Raw genomic sequence first — 16128 nt, forward strand, 5'->3', positions numbered from 1 at the left:
AAAAAATAAAGTCAAGTGTAGCCTTCACTTAACTGTCTCCTTGAAAAACACACTGCAGGCTTATAAATCAGCACAGTGCAAACTGAATTAACGTTTTAAAACAGGAACAGGTTTGTGATGATGGCTTATAAAACAATAGCGTGTAGGCTTTCAATCAGCAGGCTAATCAAGCACAGTCAGGCAGTCTCTTTTCAATCAGGAGAATGAGTTTTAAAACAGGAGCAGCGGCTTTAAAAACAGGTGCAGCAATAAATAATTTAAAAACTTCGAAATAAGCAGAGAACTCACCAAGCTTAAGTTGATGTTGGCAAGCCCAGGTGAGGCTGACCGTTGAAAGTTGGTCACTGGTGGGGCACGGGCAGCCAACAATGTATAGTTGCAAGTAAGTGCTTGGGTTCTTAGTTGTAGAGCTAGAGTTCTTAGATGTAGTTGAAGACTTTGAAACAGTAAAAATCAATGTAGAAATCCTTTAAAATAGTATCCACGCAGGGTTTGTAGTCCAAATCGTTGCCAATGAAATAAAGTAATAATCTTCATGGAGTCAAGGTGTAGTTCCAAGTTAATATTTATTGTAGTTGAAGTTACAGATGGTATAGGTGAACCAGAATGGTAGATAAGTGGTTAGGTAAGCAGTTAAGTAAGCCCCACCAGGAGCTGTCCTCCTGGAAGCTCAGCCTTCCATCACCAAGTGAAGACCCATCTCTTCAAGCATTCTATGACATACATAACATTCTAAATACAGACAAGCTGGAAAGCATGAGAAGACAGATGACAGATAAGGAGATTAAGATACACTTTACAACAGCTTATATAAGCACTTAAACACCTTCGGATAGTTTGTACTATATTAAACTGAGAAAAAAAATTGCATAAGTTTTGTAACCCCCTTAATTATGCCAAACATTTTTTGGAGTATGTTGTTTTGATATGTTTGTAGAATGTTGTAAAGTGTTTGGTTCTAACTGTAGACTATAGGACTGAACACACTCGCGTTGTGCGTCAACAATTACGCGTATTTCTATCATATTACGTATCAATGGTAAGCCTCCTTCACTACCGATTCCATATAACTGCTTTTGCCACGTTCCTCTCGGAGCCCAGTTCCCTCCCCTAAACCTTTTCTATCCCATTCCCACTTCAATAAGTGCTCCTACTCAGCGCGGCTACTGTGTTTAGCTAAGCTGAGACAGCCAGGCTCTAGGCGAACAGTACATGACTAACATACAACTTCCCTCAAGGTCCCCCTCTCACCAGTATGAGCATCACGGGGACAGTCACCACTGACAATAAGAGCGAGCGAGTACGGATCGAGCGCCTGCACTCGAGGAACCAACAGCCAATTACCACTTCAGAAATCTGTATGGCACAGTGGGATTGGCTGGGTCCCCCAACTCTCCAATCCCAGATCGTTTTACACATTATCAGCCCCGGCTTGCCCCAGAAAACTGACAGAATATATTCAACAGTGGGATTGGTTGTTATGCGACCCGGAAGCCCTAACATTAGGGACAAATGACAATGATAAAACCATAGATAGGGACAACGGTCGTGATGCTGAATTCACGGATCTGTCTAAGTAGCGGGCAGGTGGTCACCGTACTGAGAGGTAAAAAGGCCTACTATAAACGATATCTGAAACAGTTTTTGTGTTCATTACGTTTTTGTAAACAGCTGCATTTGAATAGGTTTTCTTAAGTGTGGTGATAATTGAACTTGTCAGTCAGTCGACTGAAATTGTATCAGTGGGGTTAATTGAAGTCATCACGTGCACTCTTGTTCCATTCTTCTCTGTAGGTTTTTAGATGATAGTTAATATTCTAACATGCCTTTTATATCTTGTCTATACTTACGTCCCAGTGATAAAACTGTTTCTAGTAATTGTGTTGATTTTCTCATGTCGTGGTTGAAGTCTTTGCCGCCACATTTTCCTAAAGATATGTAGGTCTAAACGTTTTAAAAAAAATAGAAATTAACGCCTTATGATTTTTGCATTCAATCTTTAAATAACGTATAATATTCTAACAGTCCATTGAAGCCAATGACTGATATGGTTATTGAACAGCATTTTACAGTTCATTAAATCGGAGCAGTAGTGTTGAGAGCGCCTGAAATTCACTTATGAAAACATAATGCAGGTTTACTTCTATTTTGGCTTCTGGCTAATAACATGTTTTCAAGGAGTGTGGTAAACTCTTTACTGTTGACCATGTTTACCCATGTCAAAAAGGAAGATCATCCTGGAGTCATTCTGGACTCATCTGATGATTACAGTCAGGCTATTCCCGCAATTATCTGGGGAAGTCATCTCAAGCCATCCTGAAGTATGCCTGTAGGACAAAAAATGTAAATGTGATGACAAACCTAGACTCATCACAAAAACTACAGTAGGATGGTATTCTGATGATTTCTACTGGCAGGGAGTGATTACCTTTTACAACTCCACGAATACTAATTGACAACTTCAGGATGAGGGAGAATTACTCCAGGATGGGTTCTAGCTAATTTAAGGAGGACTGTCAATTATTCCAGGATGATCCTATAACCGCTCCAGGATGGAAGTGGATTACTCTGGAATGATGATCCCATGACAATTTCTGTTTGAGTGTGGATTATTCCTGGATGATCCTATGACAGCTTCAGGATGGCTATTGATTACATCAGAATGGCCCCATTATATTTTCAGAATGAGTGTTGATTACTCTAGGATGACGTGGTGAAAGGGAGGCATGTTTTTGTCCTTGATATTTGGATTTAAGCGGGGACTCCAAGACAAGTTCATTTTCGCGGTCTGATGCGTCATTTTTAGTTGTGGATTTTTGATGAAGGACACTAGCCATCCCTGCTAAAAGGGCCAGGTTTTCAAGTTTCTGAAAATTAATCCGCGAACTTGCATCACCAGGCTGAGAAGTTGTGCTTTCAGCATGAGCTTTGTTACCAACTCTTATATAATCCAGTCCACTCTGCTTGGCTTTTTTGTCCTTGCCTCTTTTCTCTGCAATTTCTTCCTCTTGTAGTTCGCGTAACACCCTCTTAAGTCTACCAGCGCTTCCCCGATTGCCACAGTCCATTAACATCTGCTTTTTCTCCAGTGCCCTTTGAAGTAACACCTGTTTTAGACCCTCTGTTGTGCCAGAATAGCTTGCAATTATCTCTTGAAAAATATCCTGAATCATTAGACATTGTTTCTTCACTAAAAAAAAGCAAGAGAAAAAAAAATATATTTACATATAAACTTCAAAACAGAAAAGAACACATTGACCACTTGCAATATATCTTCACGCTCTAGCCATAATATATAAATAAAGAGGTATTGATAATAAAGGACAAATGTACAATCTATCCATAACCAAGTAAGTAAGTTTTCCTTAATAGACAGTACACATTGTAAGCCTGAACTTGAACCTCCTGAAAATAGTTTATCCAAAAATAGCTGCCTTATAGTAGTCCCACAAGCTAAACGTTTCAGTCCTTTTCATAAGTGTTACATTTGTCTCTGGAGAGCAATCCAAGGCATATGTGGGGACATGCATGTACATTTTTACTGTCCATTATTGGATTAATTAATCACAAATGTAGGTTTTACTGAAACAGGTTGGTAATTTGTACCGTTATCCTGCAGTTGCAAACTTATTATAAAGGTTTACTTATTGTGCTTACCAGATGATTGGAACAGAATCGTAGCTTTAAAATCTCTCTCTTCGTTGATTGGCCAACCAGCTTCATCTACAAAGAACTTCCCCGGGATTGTCCAAAAGCAGGAAGTCACCATCTTTTCGAACACACACAGAATGATCGCAAGTGAAAAACAGGACGTTGAATGAAGCCATGATTATGTCCTGCTAGATATAAAAATCAGGAATTAGTTTGTGTGTGGTTTAAGTTTCAGAGGTAAAATACAAAGCATATCAAACTGATTAACAGATTTAAATTGGAGAAAAGCACCCCAAAAAGTACACTGACCTGGTGCAATTTCTATCTAATATGCCTAGATTGTGGACTACAAAAAAGTGTTTGGGCATGCACTGAAGGCCATTGAGGAAATTACCTAATATCAACTTTCTTTTTGGAGAGCCAGAGTGTATGCTTAGGTCTTGCTGCTCAGGACAAATAGTAATAGCAAAGTAGAGGCATTATGAGAGAAATGGAAGAACTATCAATAAGTGAACTTTCACACTGGGGTTTGTGACGGGAAATCAAGTTAGCTATCTCCGCAGATGCATAGAGAGTCAGATGCCTGCTACCCTCTGCCCACCGGCACCCCCCAACATGAAAGGACAAGCGTTAAAAATGCAATAGGTTTCACCTTTTATTAAGCTAAAGATATTAGCTTTGCTAGTAGTATTCTATGTTAATTGTGCAATATGTAATGGCTTTATAAATGAAACAAAAGGCATTACAATGGCAAATACATAAAGCAAAAACATTGGCATAGCCAATATAAGGTCCCAGAGGGGAGACCTAAGTGTTTTGCCAGAGGTGTTTTGCCAGAGATGCAATTTAACATAAAGGGATCCCATACCTGGTTGACACATGCAGTACCCGCAGTTCAAACGAGAAGAGGGCATGGGGAAACCTCTTATAAGATCTCAATCAATGGGGAAGGCACGCGTTACTGCAACTTGTGCGTGCTTCCACCTTATAAATATTTAACACATGATCCGAGGCAGTTGAATGCGAGAAGGGAGAGAGCGCGCAAGGGGGGGGGGGGGGGGGGAGAAAAGGTGGAGAGAGAGAGAGAGAGAGAGAGAGAGAGAGAGGAAGGCGAGAAGGCGAGAGAGAGAAGAAGGCGAGAAGGCGAGAGAGAGAGAAGGCGAGAAGGCGAGAGAGAGAGAGAGAGAGAGAGAAGAAGGAGAGAAGGGCGAGAGAGAAGAAGGAGAGAAGGGCGAGAGAGAAGAAGGAGAGAAGGGCGAGAGAGAAGAAGGAGAGAAGGGCGAGAGAGAAGGGCGAGAGAAGGGCGAGAGAGAAGGGCGAGAGAAGGCAAGAGAGAGAAGGGCGAGAGAAGGCAAGAGAGAGAGAGAGAGAGAAGGCGAGAGAGAGAGAGAAGGCGAGAGAGAGAGAGAAGGCGAGAGAGAAAGAGAAGGCGAGAGAGAGAGAGAAAGAGAAGGCGAGAGAGAGAGAGAAAGAGAAGGCGAGAGAGAGAGAGAAAAAGAAGGCGAGAGAGAGAGAGAAAAGGCGAGAGAGAGAGAGAAAGAGAAGGCGAGAGAGAAAGAGAAGGCGAGAGAGAAAGAGAAGGCGAGAGAGAAAGAGAAAGAGAAGGCGAGAGAGAAAGAGAAGGCGAGAGAGAAAGAGAAAGAGAAGGCGAGAGAGAGAGAGAAAGAGAAGGCGAGAGAGAGAGAGAAAGAGAAGGCGAGAGAGAGAGAAAGAGAAGGCGAGAGAGAGAGAGAGAAAGGCGAGAGAGAGAGAGAGAAGGCGAGAGAGAGAGAGAGAAGGCGAGAGAGAGAGAGAGAGAAGGCGAGAGAGAGAGAGAGAAGGCGAGAGAGAGAGAGAGAAGGAGAGAGAGAGAGAGAGAAGGCGAGAGAGAGAGAGAAGGCGAGAGAGAGAGAGAAGGCGAGAGAGAGAGAGAGAAGGCGAGAGAGAGAGAGAAGGCGAAGGCGAGAGAGAGAGAGAGAGAAGGCGAAGGCGAAGGCGAGAGAAAGAGAAGGCGAGAGAGAGAGAGAGAGAAAGCGAGAGAGAGAGAGAAAGAGAAGGCGAGAGAGAGAGAGAGAAGGCGAGAGAGAGAGAGAGAGAAGGCGAGAGAGAGAGAGAAGGCGAGAGAGAGAGAGAGAAGGCGAGAGAGAGAGAAGGCGAGAGAGAGAGAGAAGGCGAGAGAGAGAGAGAGAAGGCGAGAGAGAGAGAGAAGGCGAGAGAGAGAGAGAGAAGGCGAGAGAGAGAGAGAGAAGGCGAGAGAGAGAGAGAGAAGGCGAGAGAGAGAGAGAAGGCGAAGGCGAGAGAGAGAGAGAGAGAAGGCGAAGGCGAAGGCGAGAGAAAGAGAAGGCGAGAGAGAGAGAGAGAGAGAGAGAGAGAAAGCGAGAGAGAGAGAGAAAGAGAAGGCGAGAGAGAGAGAGAAAGAGAAGGCGAGAGAGAGAGAGAGAAAGAGAAGGCGAGAGAGAAAGAGAAGGCGAGAGAGAGAGAGAAAGAGAAGGCGAGAGAGAGAGAGAAAGAGAAGGCGAGAGAGAAAGAGAAGGCGAGAGAGAAAGAGAAAGAGAAGGCGAGAGAGAGAGAGAAAAGGCGAGAGAGAGAGAAAGAGAAGGCGAGAGAGAGAGAGAAAGAGAAGGCGAGAGAGAGAGAGAAAGAGAAGGCGAGAGAGAAAGAGAAGGCGAGAGAGAAAGAGAAAGAGAAGGCGAGAGAGAGAGAGAGAGAAGGCGAGAGAGAGAGAGAGAGAAGGCGAGAGAGAGAGAGAGAAGGCGAGAGAGAGAGAGAGAAGGCGAGAGAGAGAGAGAGAAGGCGAGAGAGAGAGAGAGAAGGCGAGAGAGAGAGAGAGAAGGCGAGAGAGAGAGAGAGAAGGCGAGAGAGAGAGAGAGAAGGCGAGAGAGAGAGAGAGAAGGGCGAGAGAGAGAGAGAAGGCGAGAGAGAGAGAGAGAAGGCGAGAGAGAGAGAGAAGGCGAAGGCGAGAGAGAGAGAGAGAGAAGGCGAAGGCGAAGGCGAGAGAAAGAGAAGGCGAGAGAGAGAGAGAGAGAGAGAGAGAGAAAGCGAGAGAGAGAGAGAGAAAGAGAAGGCGAGAGAGAGAGAGAGAAGGCGAGAGAGAGAGAGAGAAGGCGAGAGAGAGAGAGAGAAGGCGAGAGAGAGAGAGAGAAGGCGAGAGAGAGAGAGAGAGGGCGAGAGAGAGAGAGAAGAAGCGAAGGCGAGAGAGAGAGAGAAGGCGAGAGAGAGAGAGAAAGAGAAGGCGAGAGAGAGAGAGAGAGAGAGAGAGAAAGAGAAGGCGAGAGAGAGAGAGAGAGAAAGAGAAGGCGAGAGAGAGAGAGAGAGAAAGAGAAGGCGAGAGAGAGAGAGAGAGAAAGAGAAGGCGAGAGAGAGAGAGAAAGAGAAGGCGAGAGAGAGAGAGAGAAGGCGAGAGAGAGAGAGAGAAGGCGAGAGAGAGAGAGAGAGAAGGCGAGAGAGAGAGAGAGGGCGAGAGAGAGAGGGCGAGAGAGAGAGGGCGAGAGAGAGAGAGGGCGAGAGAGAGAGAGGGCGAGAGAGAGAGGGAGAGAGAGAAGGCGAAGGCGAGAGAGAGAGAGAAAGAGAAGGCGAGAGAGAGAGAGAAGGCGAGAGAGAGAGAAAGAGAAGGCGAGAGAGAAAGAGAAGGCGAGAGAGAAAGAGAAGGCGAGAGAGAAAGAGAAGGCGAGAGAGAGAGAGAGAGAGAGAGCGAGAGAGACAAAGAGAAGGCGAGAGAGACAAAGAGAAGGCGAGAGAGACAAAGAGAAGGCGAGAGAGACAAAGAGAAGGCGAGAGAGACAAAGAGAAGGCGAGAGAGAGAGAGAAAGAGAAGGCGAGAGAGAGAGAGAAAGAGAAGGCGAGAGAGAGAGAGAGAAGGCGAGAGAGAGAGAGAGAGAGAAGGCGAGAGAGAGAGAGAGAGAAGGCGAGAGAGAGAGAGAGAAGGCGAGAGAGAGAGAGAGAAGGCGAGAGAGAGAGAGAGAAGGCGAGAGAGAGAAGGCGAGAGAGAGAGAGAGAGAGAGAAGGCGAAGGCGAGAGAGAGAGAAAGAGAAGGCGAGAGAGAGAGAGAAGGCGAGAGAGAGAGAGAGAGAGAAGGCGAGAGAGAGAGAGAAAGAGAAGGCGAGAGAGAGAGAGAGAGAGAGAGAGAGAAAGAGAAGGCGAGAGAGAGAGAGAGAGAGCGAGAGAGAGAAAGAGAAGGCGAGAGAGACAAAGAGAAGGCGAGAGAGACAAAGAGAAGGCGAGAGAGACAAAGAGAAGGCGAGAGAGACAAAGAGAAGGCGAGAGAGACAAAGAGAAGGCGAGAGAGAGAGAGAGAAAGAGAAGGCGAGAGAGAGAGAGAAGGCGAGAGAGAGAGAGAGAAGGCGAGAGAGAGAGAGAAGGCGAGAGAGAGAGAGAAGGCGAGAGAGAGAGAGAGAAGGCGAGAGAGAGAGAGAGAAGGCGAGAGAGAGAGAGAAGGCGAGAGAGAGAGAGAGAAGGCGAGAGAGAGAGAGAAAGAGAAGGCGAGAGAGAGAGAGAGAAGGCGAGAGAGAGAGAGAGAAGGCGAGAGAGAGAGAGAGAAAGAGAAGGCGAGAGAGAGAGAGAGAAAGAGAAGGCGAGAGAGAGAGAGAGAAGGCGAGAGAGAGAGAGAGAAGGCGAGAGAGAGAGAGAGAAAGAGAAGGCGAGAGAGAGAGAGAGAAAGAGAAGGCGAGAGAGAGAGAGAGAAAGAGAAGGCGAGAGAGACAAAGAGAAGGCGAGAGAGACAAAGAGAAGGCGAGAGAGACAAAGAGAAGGCGAGAGAGACAAAGAGAAGGCGAGAGAGACAAAGAGAAGGCGAGAGAGACAAAGAGAAGGCGAGAGAGACAAAGAGAAGGCGAGAGAGACAAAGAGAAGGCGAGAGAGACAAAGAGAAGGCGAGAGAGACAAAGAGAGAAAATAGGAAATATTAATGTGATTTATCTCAGGGCTCGATCCCTTAGTACTTTAGCAGTAGGTCAGGTTGTAACTGGATAATATATGGCTGGGATCGATAGTGGCAGATGTAACAAGACCGGCTTCATTTTTACAGAGATCTTAGCGGTCAAGGTAAATTAGCGCAAACAGGGAATACGTAATTGGCCCTGTCTCAATAATATATACAAACGAGTTAAAAACATTGCATGCACATGGAACGAAACCAGAATGATAGCCTTTTTTGCGAAAGTAGATATTGCAAGATGTTGGAATGCGTCGGACTACGTTTCCTAAATAGGGCGTAAACCTCAATCGCCACAGGCAACCAGGCCTTTCAATTACACAAATAGCAAACAAAATAAAGAACCAGCATTACAACGGCTAAGTTATTTGAAGCATTTATCCTTATGCTTTGAAACGCATCCATGAAAACTGCCAGTGTTTTAGAAGATGTGCTGCTCTGCACACTACACAGCTTGGGGAACGTGACCAGGATTCAACAATAGAGCACACATTCATTTAGTAATGAAGGCTCACTACAAGTTGCAAGGACACAAGTAATGCTCAACAATATACAATATTCACATAAATAAATGTGTTTAGCCTTCTTTGATTGACAACTTTTCAGTAGATCGAAAACTGTTCCACTTGGTCGAGAATCTTGAATACACGCAGGTGCACTTGGAACCAACATGGGACCTACAATATCCAGGCAGTAATTTATCTTTCCTTACGGCGAAGAACTTGCTGTAAAACAAATTTTTTAGGCTTTTTGCAATTTTCCACAACTTACACAGGCACGCACTACGTCACACATACACAAAAATACACATGCTCAAACACAAAAATACACATGCTCAAACACAAAAGGTGCATATTAAACAAGCAGGCAGGTTGATACAGACAAACATCAAACACACATAATACACACACATTGCAACGCAGGTATTCATTATAACACGTACGAAGCACACACATGCAGGGAGCTGCGTCTGAATTTGCCCCCTTAATGAAAACTCGTGCTTTCCGAAAAATGAGGAGTCTGGGACGGAAATTGAGCAGCTGGGACCGAGAGCGGAGGATCGATGCTGCTCTTTTTTAACAGCTGCAGCACTTACCTGAGTATACGCTGGAATCGACGAAGGAAGTGGAGTTGGAAAAATAAAGAGACCGATGCCAATCCACCTGTCCCTTTAATGGCCATTGCACTCACGGCAATGTTCGTTCTTGCCGCAGAACAATGACGTCACTTCCGGCGCTCCCGGATGTGCGTAGGCTTTTGCTAGAGGAAGAAAAGGTGAGAGAGCTGCTCTGCATTGAGGATCTGCGGTTCGAGTCCCAGCCAGCCGGCAGACTGGTGGTTTACAGTAGGTGATTTTGGCATTGTGTTCGAGGCAACTGCTTTTTAAAAATGTATTTTAGTAGTGTGATGGAGTGAATTCGGCAGTCACCATGACGACAACGCTTGTTTTCCTTTGCAAGACCTATTCCTCGGGCCATGAGCAGGTCTGTCCGCAGTTGTTTAAAGAATCTAACAATCGGATTCCACTAAACTATGTGTTTATGGAAATACTCTATGAAGGAAGTGCAGCCTGGGGGTACAGAAAGTATCATATCACAGCAGCGCCTCCCGGCATTCCGCATTCATAAAAAGTTTGGGGGTTTGTAGGGCTTTTGGATTTTAGGGCGTACATGGTCATTTTACGGTTGAGGGTGGGTTTGTGTTTTGGGGGGCCAGGTGTAATTTAAGGGTTTAGAGCATGTTTAGGTTTGGGGTGCGAGGGTTAATTTTAGGGTTTAGGGTGTGTTTGGGTTTTAGGGTACAAGGGTTAATATTAGGGTTTAGGGTGTGTTTGGGTTTTGGGATGCCAGGGTTAGTGTTAGGGTTTAGGGTGTGTTTGGGTTTTAGAGTACAAGGGTTAATATTAGGGTTTAGGGTGTTTTGGGGTTTGGTGTGCAAGGGTTAATTTGGGGGTTCAGGGTGTGTTTGGGTTTTGGGGTGCCAGGGTTAATTTTAGGGTTTAGGGTGTGTTTGGGTTTGGGGTGCAAGGGTTAATTTGGGGTTCAGGGTGTGTTTGGGTTTTGGGGTGTTTGGGTTTTGGGGTGCCAGGGTTAATTTTAGGGTTTAGGGTGTGTTTGGGTTTTGGGGTGCAAGGGTTAATTTGGGGGTTCAGGGTGTGTTTGGGTTTTGGGGTGCCAGGGTTAATATTGGGGTTCAGGGTGTGTTTGGGTTTTGGGGCTCCCAGCTGCAGGAGGTCAGACGTTTATCTGCAATTCATTGTGCAATCATCCAACAGTTTGCATTTTTCTGGAAAACTGAAACCAAAGTGGTGGACGTGCTCTTTAAATAGACAAACAATTCTTGTTAAAATCACCAGACGCAAAAACATCTTATTGAAAACACAATAGTACCTTTGAAGTATTCAGATGCTTATTTTCAAATCACCCCAAAGTCATCAGGAACAATGTCATCTTGTAAAGTTATCGGAGAGTCATTTACAAGTCATCCTCAGATCATCAGGAATAATGACACCTTCTGAAGTCAGCAGATACTAATTTTCACGTCCTCCTTAAATCATCATGAATAATGACACCTACTATAGTCATCAGGTACTCCAGTCATCCTTTAATCATCACCAATAATGACACCTACTAGAGTCATCAGATACTCATTTTCAAGTCATCCTCAAATCCTCAGGCTGAGCTTCTGCAGCTTGCTGATGACTTCAAGAGCTTGATGATGATGTCTGATGACGTGTAAATGACTTCTAAGGTAGTTGGATGATCATCCAATGACTCTGGGATGGCTTCTAAAGTAATCCTGTTTGACCTGGGTATTCAACAGCAGTTTTATGATTAACTTTGGGATTGACAACTTCAGAAAAGATGCTAAAACTGATGAGAAAATGATGCGTCCATGAAACAAGACTGCATTGGTCACAGGTGGGGGTAAACACAACTGGTAGTGTTTCCTGCTACATGCATAGATCCATTCACAGGGTCGTAGTATTCCTATTGCTAGATGGCAAGGACCTATTGTATGACGTCAAGAACCACTTTTCAGATTAGTGTTACTCACTGAACAAGTAGGTCCCACCCGCTGCATCATAACGTTTTATATGCCAGTGTACAGTACCACAGTAGTGATTTGTGAAAGGGGATTGTTGGCCTCTAAAAAAGGGTTGTATATGTATAAGTTGATCTAACATTTGTTCATAATTTATCAATGCATAACCTTTACTATTAAAGTGAGCACTCTAAAGAAATGTTGTGAGCTCAGAGTGCATTATGGACAGTAATTCCAGATTAAAACCAGCATTGCCAAAGCCAACAGGTCTTGCATTTATAATGAGTCATTTTCAGTATTGCTAAGTTCTTCTGCCCCAAGCGCCGGCTGAGTGAGTGCAGCCCCTGGACGCCCCCCCCCCCCCTCCCAGTGCCACAAAAACCTTGCTATTTCAAGGCTTGTGCGTCCATGCAAAATGTGGATTACAGGAGCTAAAACAAAACCTGTACTATGCTTTTTAGTCCTACCCTGGCAACAATGTGCCTGTTGCTGTGCATTCACAGACCAGCTGGGAGGGATGGGGAGCAAGACAGACCACTGGTGGCATTCAGGGGTGGGGGTGCGGGGAGGGTGAGAGTTGAAGCACATTATGGTAGAGAGGGAAAAAAACATGCACTCTCATGGAGTGCTGAATGGAAAAGAAACTGTTCTAAATTTGAGCAGTGAAAGGATCTAATTACATAGCTTGACAAATCATAAATGTTTAGAAGACCTGCAGGTCTGGCGACCTAAATTATCTACTCTGCCTATTTGTATTGCTCTTGACCCATATACTGATTTGAAAGGATGTGATCATGGTCAAATAATTCAATTCATTGAGCCGCCATTTTCTTCATTATCACATATGAGAGCACCTTCAAATGTGCAAGTTCAGCATGTCTGCTGTAAGAAAAAACTCTTTTGTTTGATTTAATAGACCATTTTTTCCCATATATAATACAAATCTAGCCACATATAGGATACACATGACCCCTGACTTGCCTCTTAGTTAATTAACAACATTTTCATCAGGGCAGGAATGTTTCTCAAATCCTGTTTAAAAACTATCACTTTTATAACTAAAGCGTGAAGTGGTAGCCTACTGTTGTTTATAATCAGCAGATTTTACATTGAAATAGCCACGTACTTTATCACTGACATGTGGCTTTACTGGTTAAAACTGTATAGGTTTCAAACAATAATGTTAGGAAATAGTTTCTGCAAATATGTGTCATTTGTACATCGCCAAGTAAAGTGTTCTGGTTTATTTTGCTCTGATTTTAACTTTGTTTGCATCACACTTCTTAATTACAAAAAAAATGTCCTTTTGTAATTCCTTTATATATTTTGAAATATTTCTGATATTTATTTACTGGTTATTTATTTAAATAATATGTGCTAGAGAAAAATAACTGACAACTTAAGACCACTTGTCAAAAACCTCCAACTCTGGTAAGAGAGAAGAATCAACCTAATTTTCCAAGCAGCAATTAGTTAAAAGACAAACTGGCTTTTGACCTCTTTCTTTGAACAGCGAATGTGACAAGATAAAAACAAGATTTAATGTCCTCTTTATTGCTCAAAAAAACATAAAAGGAGTACCACCAAGATTAGCTCAGAAAGCGATCTGAGTGGGATGGCTACAGTAGAAAAAGAAGAGAGTCCTTCTTTTATTTATAAACCCCTCACTCACCAACCTGGTTGGTGACATGCTTCATCATCGGGGTCCACCCTGATAGCCGAGTGCCATCAAGGTGTGCTTCGACACCTGGACTACAGTGGAGCTGGTATTTGTGTGAATGGTGCAAAAAAGTAATGTTAACAATTGTCCTGGTATAACCTATGTGAAATACAAATTTATTCTAAAGCTACTGGACAATATTAAAAAAGGTGTGTGGATACAATTAAGGTTTGTTATGACCAAGTGTATCTATATGTGAAAGGTCTACATGTTTCAACCCGTGGATGGAAAATGCCGGGTTTTCTTCAGGACCAGAGGAAAATGGGTGGTCAGGGCACACTAACGCGCTGCCAGTCCTAGATTCCTTCAACCTACTCACAAAAATCTGTCATAGGAAAGTATCTCAAACCCAACTGGGCGAGAAAAAAGCAAAAAAGACCTGTGGGAGGAGAAGGGAAAAAGTCACGAATAGAACTGTTACGTGCCTGTAACGAAGTGCAGTGCTGACTCTCGCGTGTCTGCTTGCTCGCTGTGCATCCCATTCAGAGTAAATGCAAACCGGTCTTGTATTGTAAGGCTACCCATCAATAATAACTACTTACGATGGTGCTTACATTTGTTTTGTTAACACGTACTAAAACAAAGCCCATGCAAGGATTGTACTGGCACACCTATCAATCGTGGCGTGCTCGGTGATCAGAACATCGTTATTTTCATCGGTCTATCACACTCTTCAATTATTGGTGCGTGGCTCGATTACTCACACTGACACTAGCGTGAGATTACAATGACGTGCAGCGTATTCTTTACCCTTTCATTTCAGTCCTCTCCTCTCCCTGCTCCGACCTTCCTTTGTCACAACGCTATAGGCAGCCTGGTGCTCTGGGGTGTTCTTGTGTGGTGACTGATCGGCCCCGGAAGGTTTGCTGCGCACTGCCAAGATCTACACCCCTGTTGCCACTGACGACAAGATAATGAACTAGGACAGCTTTAAATAATTGAGCTACAGGTGGAGAATTCCTGAATATGGCGGCGCTGACCTATGAAGATTGCTGAGGGTCTGGGTCGGGAAGAAACGGACACGTGGCAACGTTGGTGTGATGGGGCAACCTGAGGGGCAAATTTGGAGAGGCCAGTGGCGTGCCCATACTACTGCGCGCCCTACTAAATGAGTTCGACCAGATCACAAGAGCAGTACAAACTCCGTCGCAGTGGGTGTTGGTGCAACTGTCTGTAGTCGCCTGCTGGGGAAGCCCCTCATTGCTCTGGCACATATCCTGGTTGCTCCCTAGCTCTAGTGGCTTGCAGAGGCGACGACGCTGAGCAGCTGTCATTGTCGTGAAAGCAGACTGCGCTCGTGCAGTAGTGCAGCCTAACAGGGTGGCCGCCTCGTTCCTGGCTCCCTGGACCACGTTGCTGGCCTGAAACTACGAACAGGCGCAACGATAATACCTTGGAATGCACTAATCATCTGTTGACACCCAGCTGGCTGGCCGACGGTCCCAGATCACTAGTGGCTGTCAAAAATCTGTTGCGATGGGACGAGTGGACAAGACTCAGCCTAAAATTACCTTTGACCAAAGGAAATATAAAACGACGGAGAATCCCGCAGAAGGAGATGACCCGCAAGAAGGGGTCCAGGAGGAAGCTGATTGAGACATTTGTAGCATGCTAGCTGCAATTGAGAAAGGTTTGCAGAGCAGCTATACTAGGGACTAAAATAGACTCATTCTCATATTGAATGGACAGAATGTCCGAGCGAATGGACAAACCGGCTGAAAGGCTGGATATGGCGGAACGCCGTGTCATGGAGGTAGAGGAAGCGCAGATGGCAATGGACAATGACCACAAACAAATGGGGAAGGTGCTGCAAGGAGATAACTGAAGACCTTGAAGCGCGATCTTGACGGAACAACTTACGGATCACGGGTCTTGCGGAGTCGACACAGACCAGCAATATGGAGCAATTTGTTGAGAAACTGTTGATAACGCTGCTGGTAACAAGACATTTTCTCCCATCTTTGTGGTTGAGAGGGCTCACCGCTCCCTGGGCCCTCGCCCAGTTCCTGGCGCTCCTCCGAGGCAGATAATAGCGAAACTACTGAACTACCGAGACAGGGACTCAGCGCTGAAAGTGGCCTGGGAGCAAAAAGTATTACAGTACGAGGGCTCCAGTATCTCTCCATATCCGGACTTCACGATTCGGGTGCAGGAAGCATGTAGGCAGTTTGCGCCTCTGAAGCGCCAATTGAGGGATCTCAACTTCGACTATGCCATGCTGTATCAAGCGAGACTCTGTGTGAATTGACAGTGCCAGTCCCGAATCTTCACGGATCCCAAAGTTCTGCAGAAAGCCCTGAAGGAGTGGTCTAAAGAGAAACGTAGCAGCCCAGAGCGGAGCTCCATTGAGGAAATGCCTGGCGGTGGATTAGACTACCAAGACTGATCATAGGACTGCACATGTTACAGATAAGAGGGATATTCCAAGGGGTCTGGGGAGGCAAAGATGGGAGGTTGGTTGTTCTCGCAGTATGGGCGTCACTTTATCTGCTATGGACACAGCAAGAGTACCTCTGTGACAGCTGCACTGGAATAATGTGTGCAGTACAGTGGACACTTAGTGAGAGATCTGCCATGACCTTTATTGTAAACAATGCATTGGTGGAGTGGGGAGGCGGGAGCTTGCTGTAGCAGATGCGCTAAACTTGCACAATGGCGTGAGGGTGGGGACCCAGTTTAGTTGGGTAACCATATCCAGCTTGACTGGCAACATCTGCCCATGAGTGTATCACATATCTTGGTAGTAACATCGGGGGGTGGGGGGGAGTTTTTGGTTCAGCTTTTTTCTGTGTTGGGTTGCTGA

General features: G+C 45.0%; 2 protein-coding genes across 5 annotated transcripts in view; one reads left to right on the plus strand and one right to left on the minus strand.

Annotated features, from left to right (window-relative positions):
* Positions 1-547: 547 nt before the first annotated feature.
* Positions 548-9785, minus strand: LOC144753358 (uncharacterized). 3 transcript variants are annotated; one of them, XM_078641084.1, is made up of 3 exons: positions 9657-9785; positions 3658-3836; positions 548-3190 (listed from the first exon to the last, which is right to left on the minus strand). In XM_078641084.1, the coding sequence occupies exons 2-3, from the start codon at positions 3767-3769 to the stop codon at positions 2658-2660; spliced, it is 645 nt and encodes a 214-aa protein (XP_078497210.1). In that variant the 5' UTR covers positions 3770-3836; positions 9657-9785; the 3' UTR covers positions 548-2657. The 3 variants fall into 3 exon arrangements, with proteins under 3 accessions (XP_078497210.1, XP_078497206.1, XP_078497215.1); XM_078641080.1 differs by having other exon boundaries at positions 3658-3839; positions 9657-9784; XM_078641089.1 differs by lacking the exon at positions 9657-9785 and adding an exon at positions 9504-9530.
* A 7-nt stretch (positions 9786-9792) lies between these two features.
* The window catches only part of VAMP4 (vesicle associated membrane protein 4), a 210968-nt gene continuing 204632 nt past the window's right edge, over positions 9793-16128 (plus strand). Inside the window, exon 1 of one of the 2 annotated variants that reach the window (XM_078641103.1) lies at positions 9793-9905. The gene's annotated coding sequence lies outside the window, so the exon portion shown is untranslated. Of the gene's footprint in view, positions 9924-16128 lie in introns of both variants that reach the window. The other variant, XM_078641097.1, reaches the window with a different exon arrangement.

This window comes from Lissotriton helveticus, chromosome 1_1 (genome assembly GCF_964261635.1).
Source record: "Lissotriton helveticus chromosome 1_1, aLisHel1.1, whole genome shotgun sequence".
NCBI classification, from domain to species: Eukaryota; Metazoa; Chordata; class Amphibia; order Caudata; family Salamandridae; genus Lissotriton; species Lissotriton helveticus.

What these genes read in the sequence shown, in the direction of transcription:
- LOC144753358 (XM_078641084.1), bottom strand. Translation starts at nt 3,769, where the DNA reads ATGGTGACTTCCTGCTTTTGGACAATCCCGGGGAAGTTCTTTGTAGAT. An exon ending in GATTCTGTTCCAATCATCTG is followed by an intron (nt 3,191 to 3,657) that starts GTAAGCACAATA and finishes GCTTTTTTTTAG; the next exon opens with TGAAGAAACAATGTCTAATG.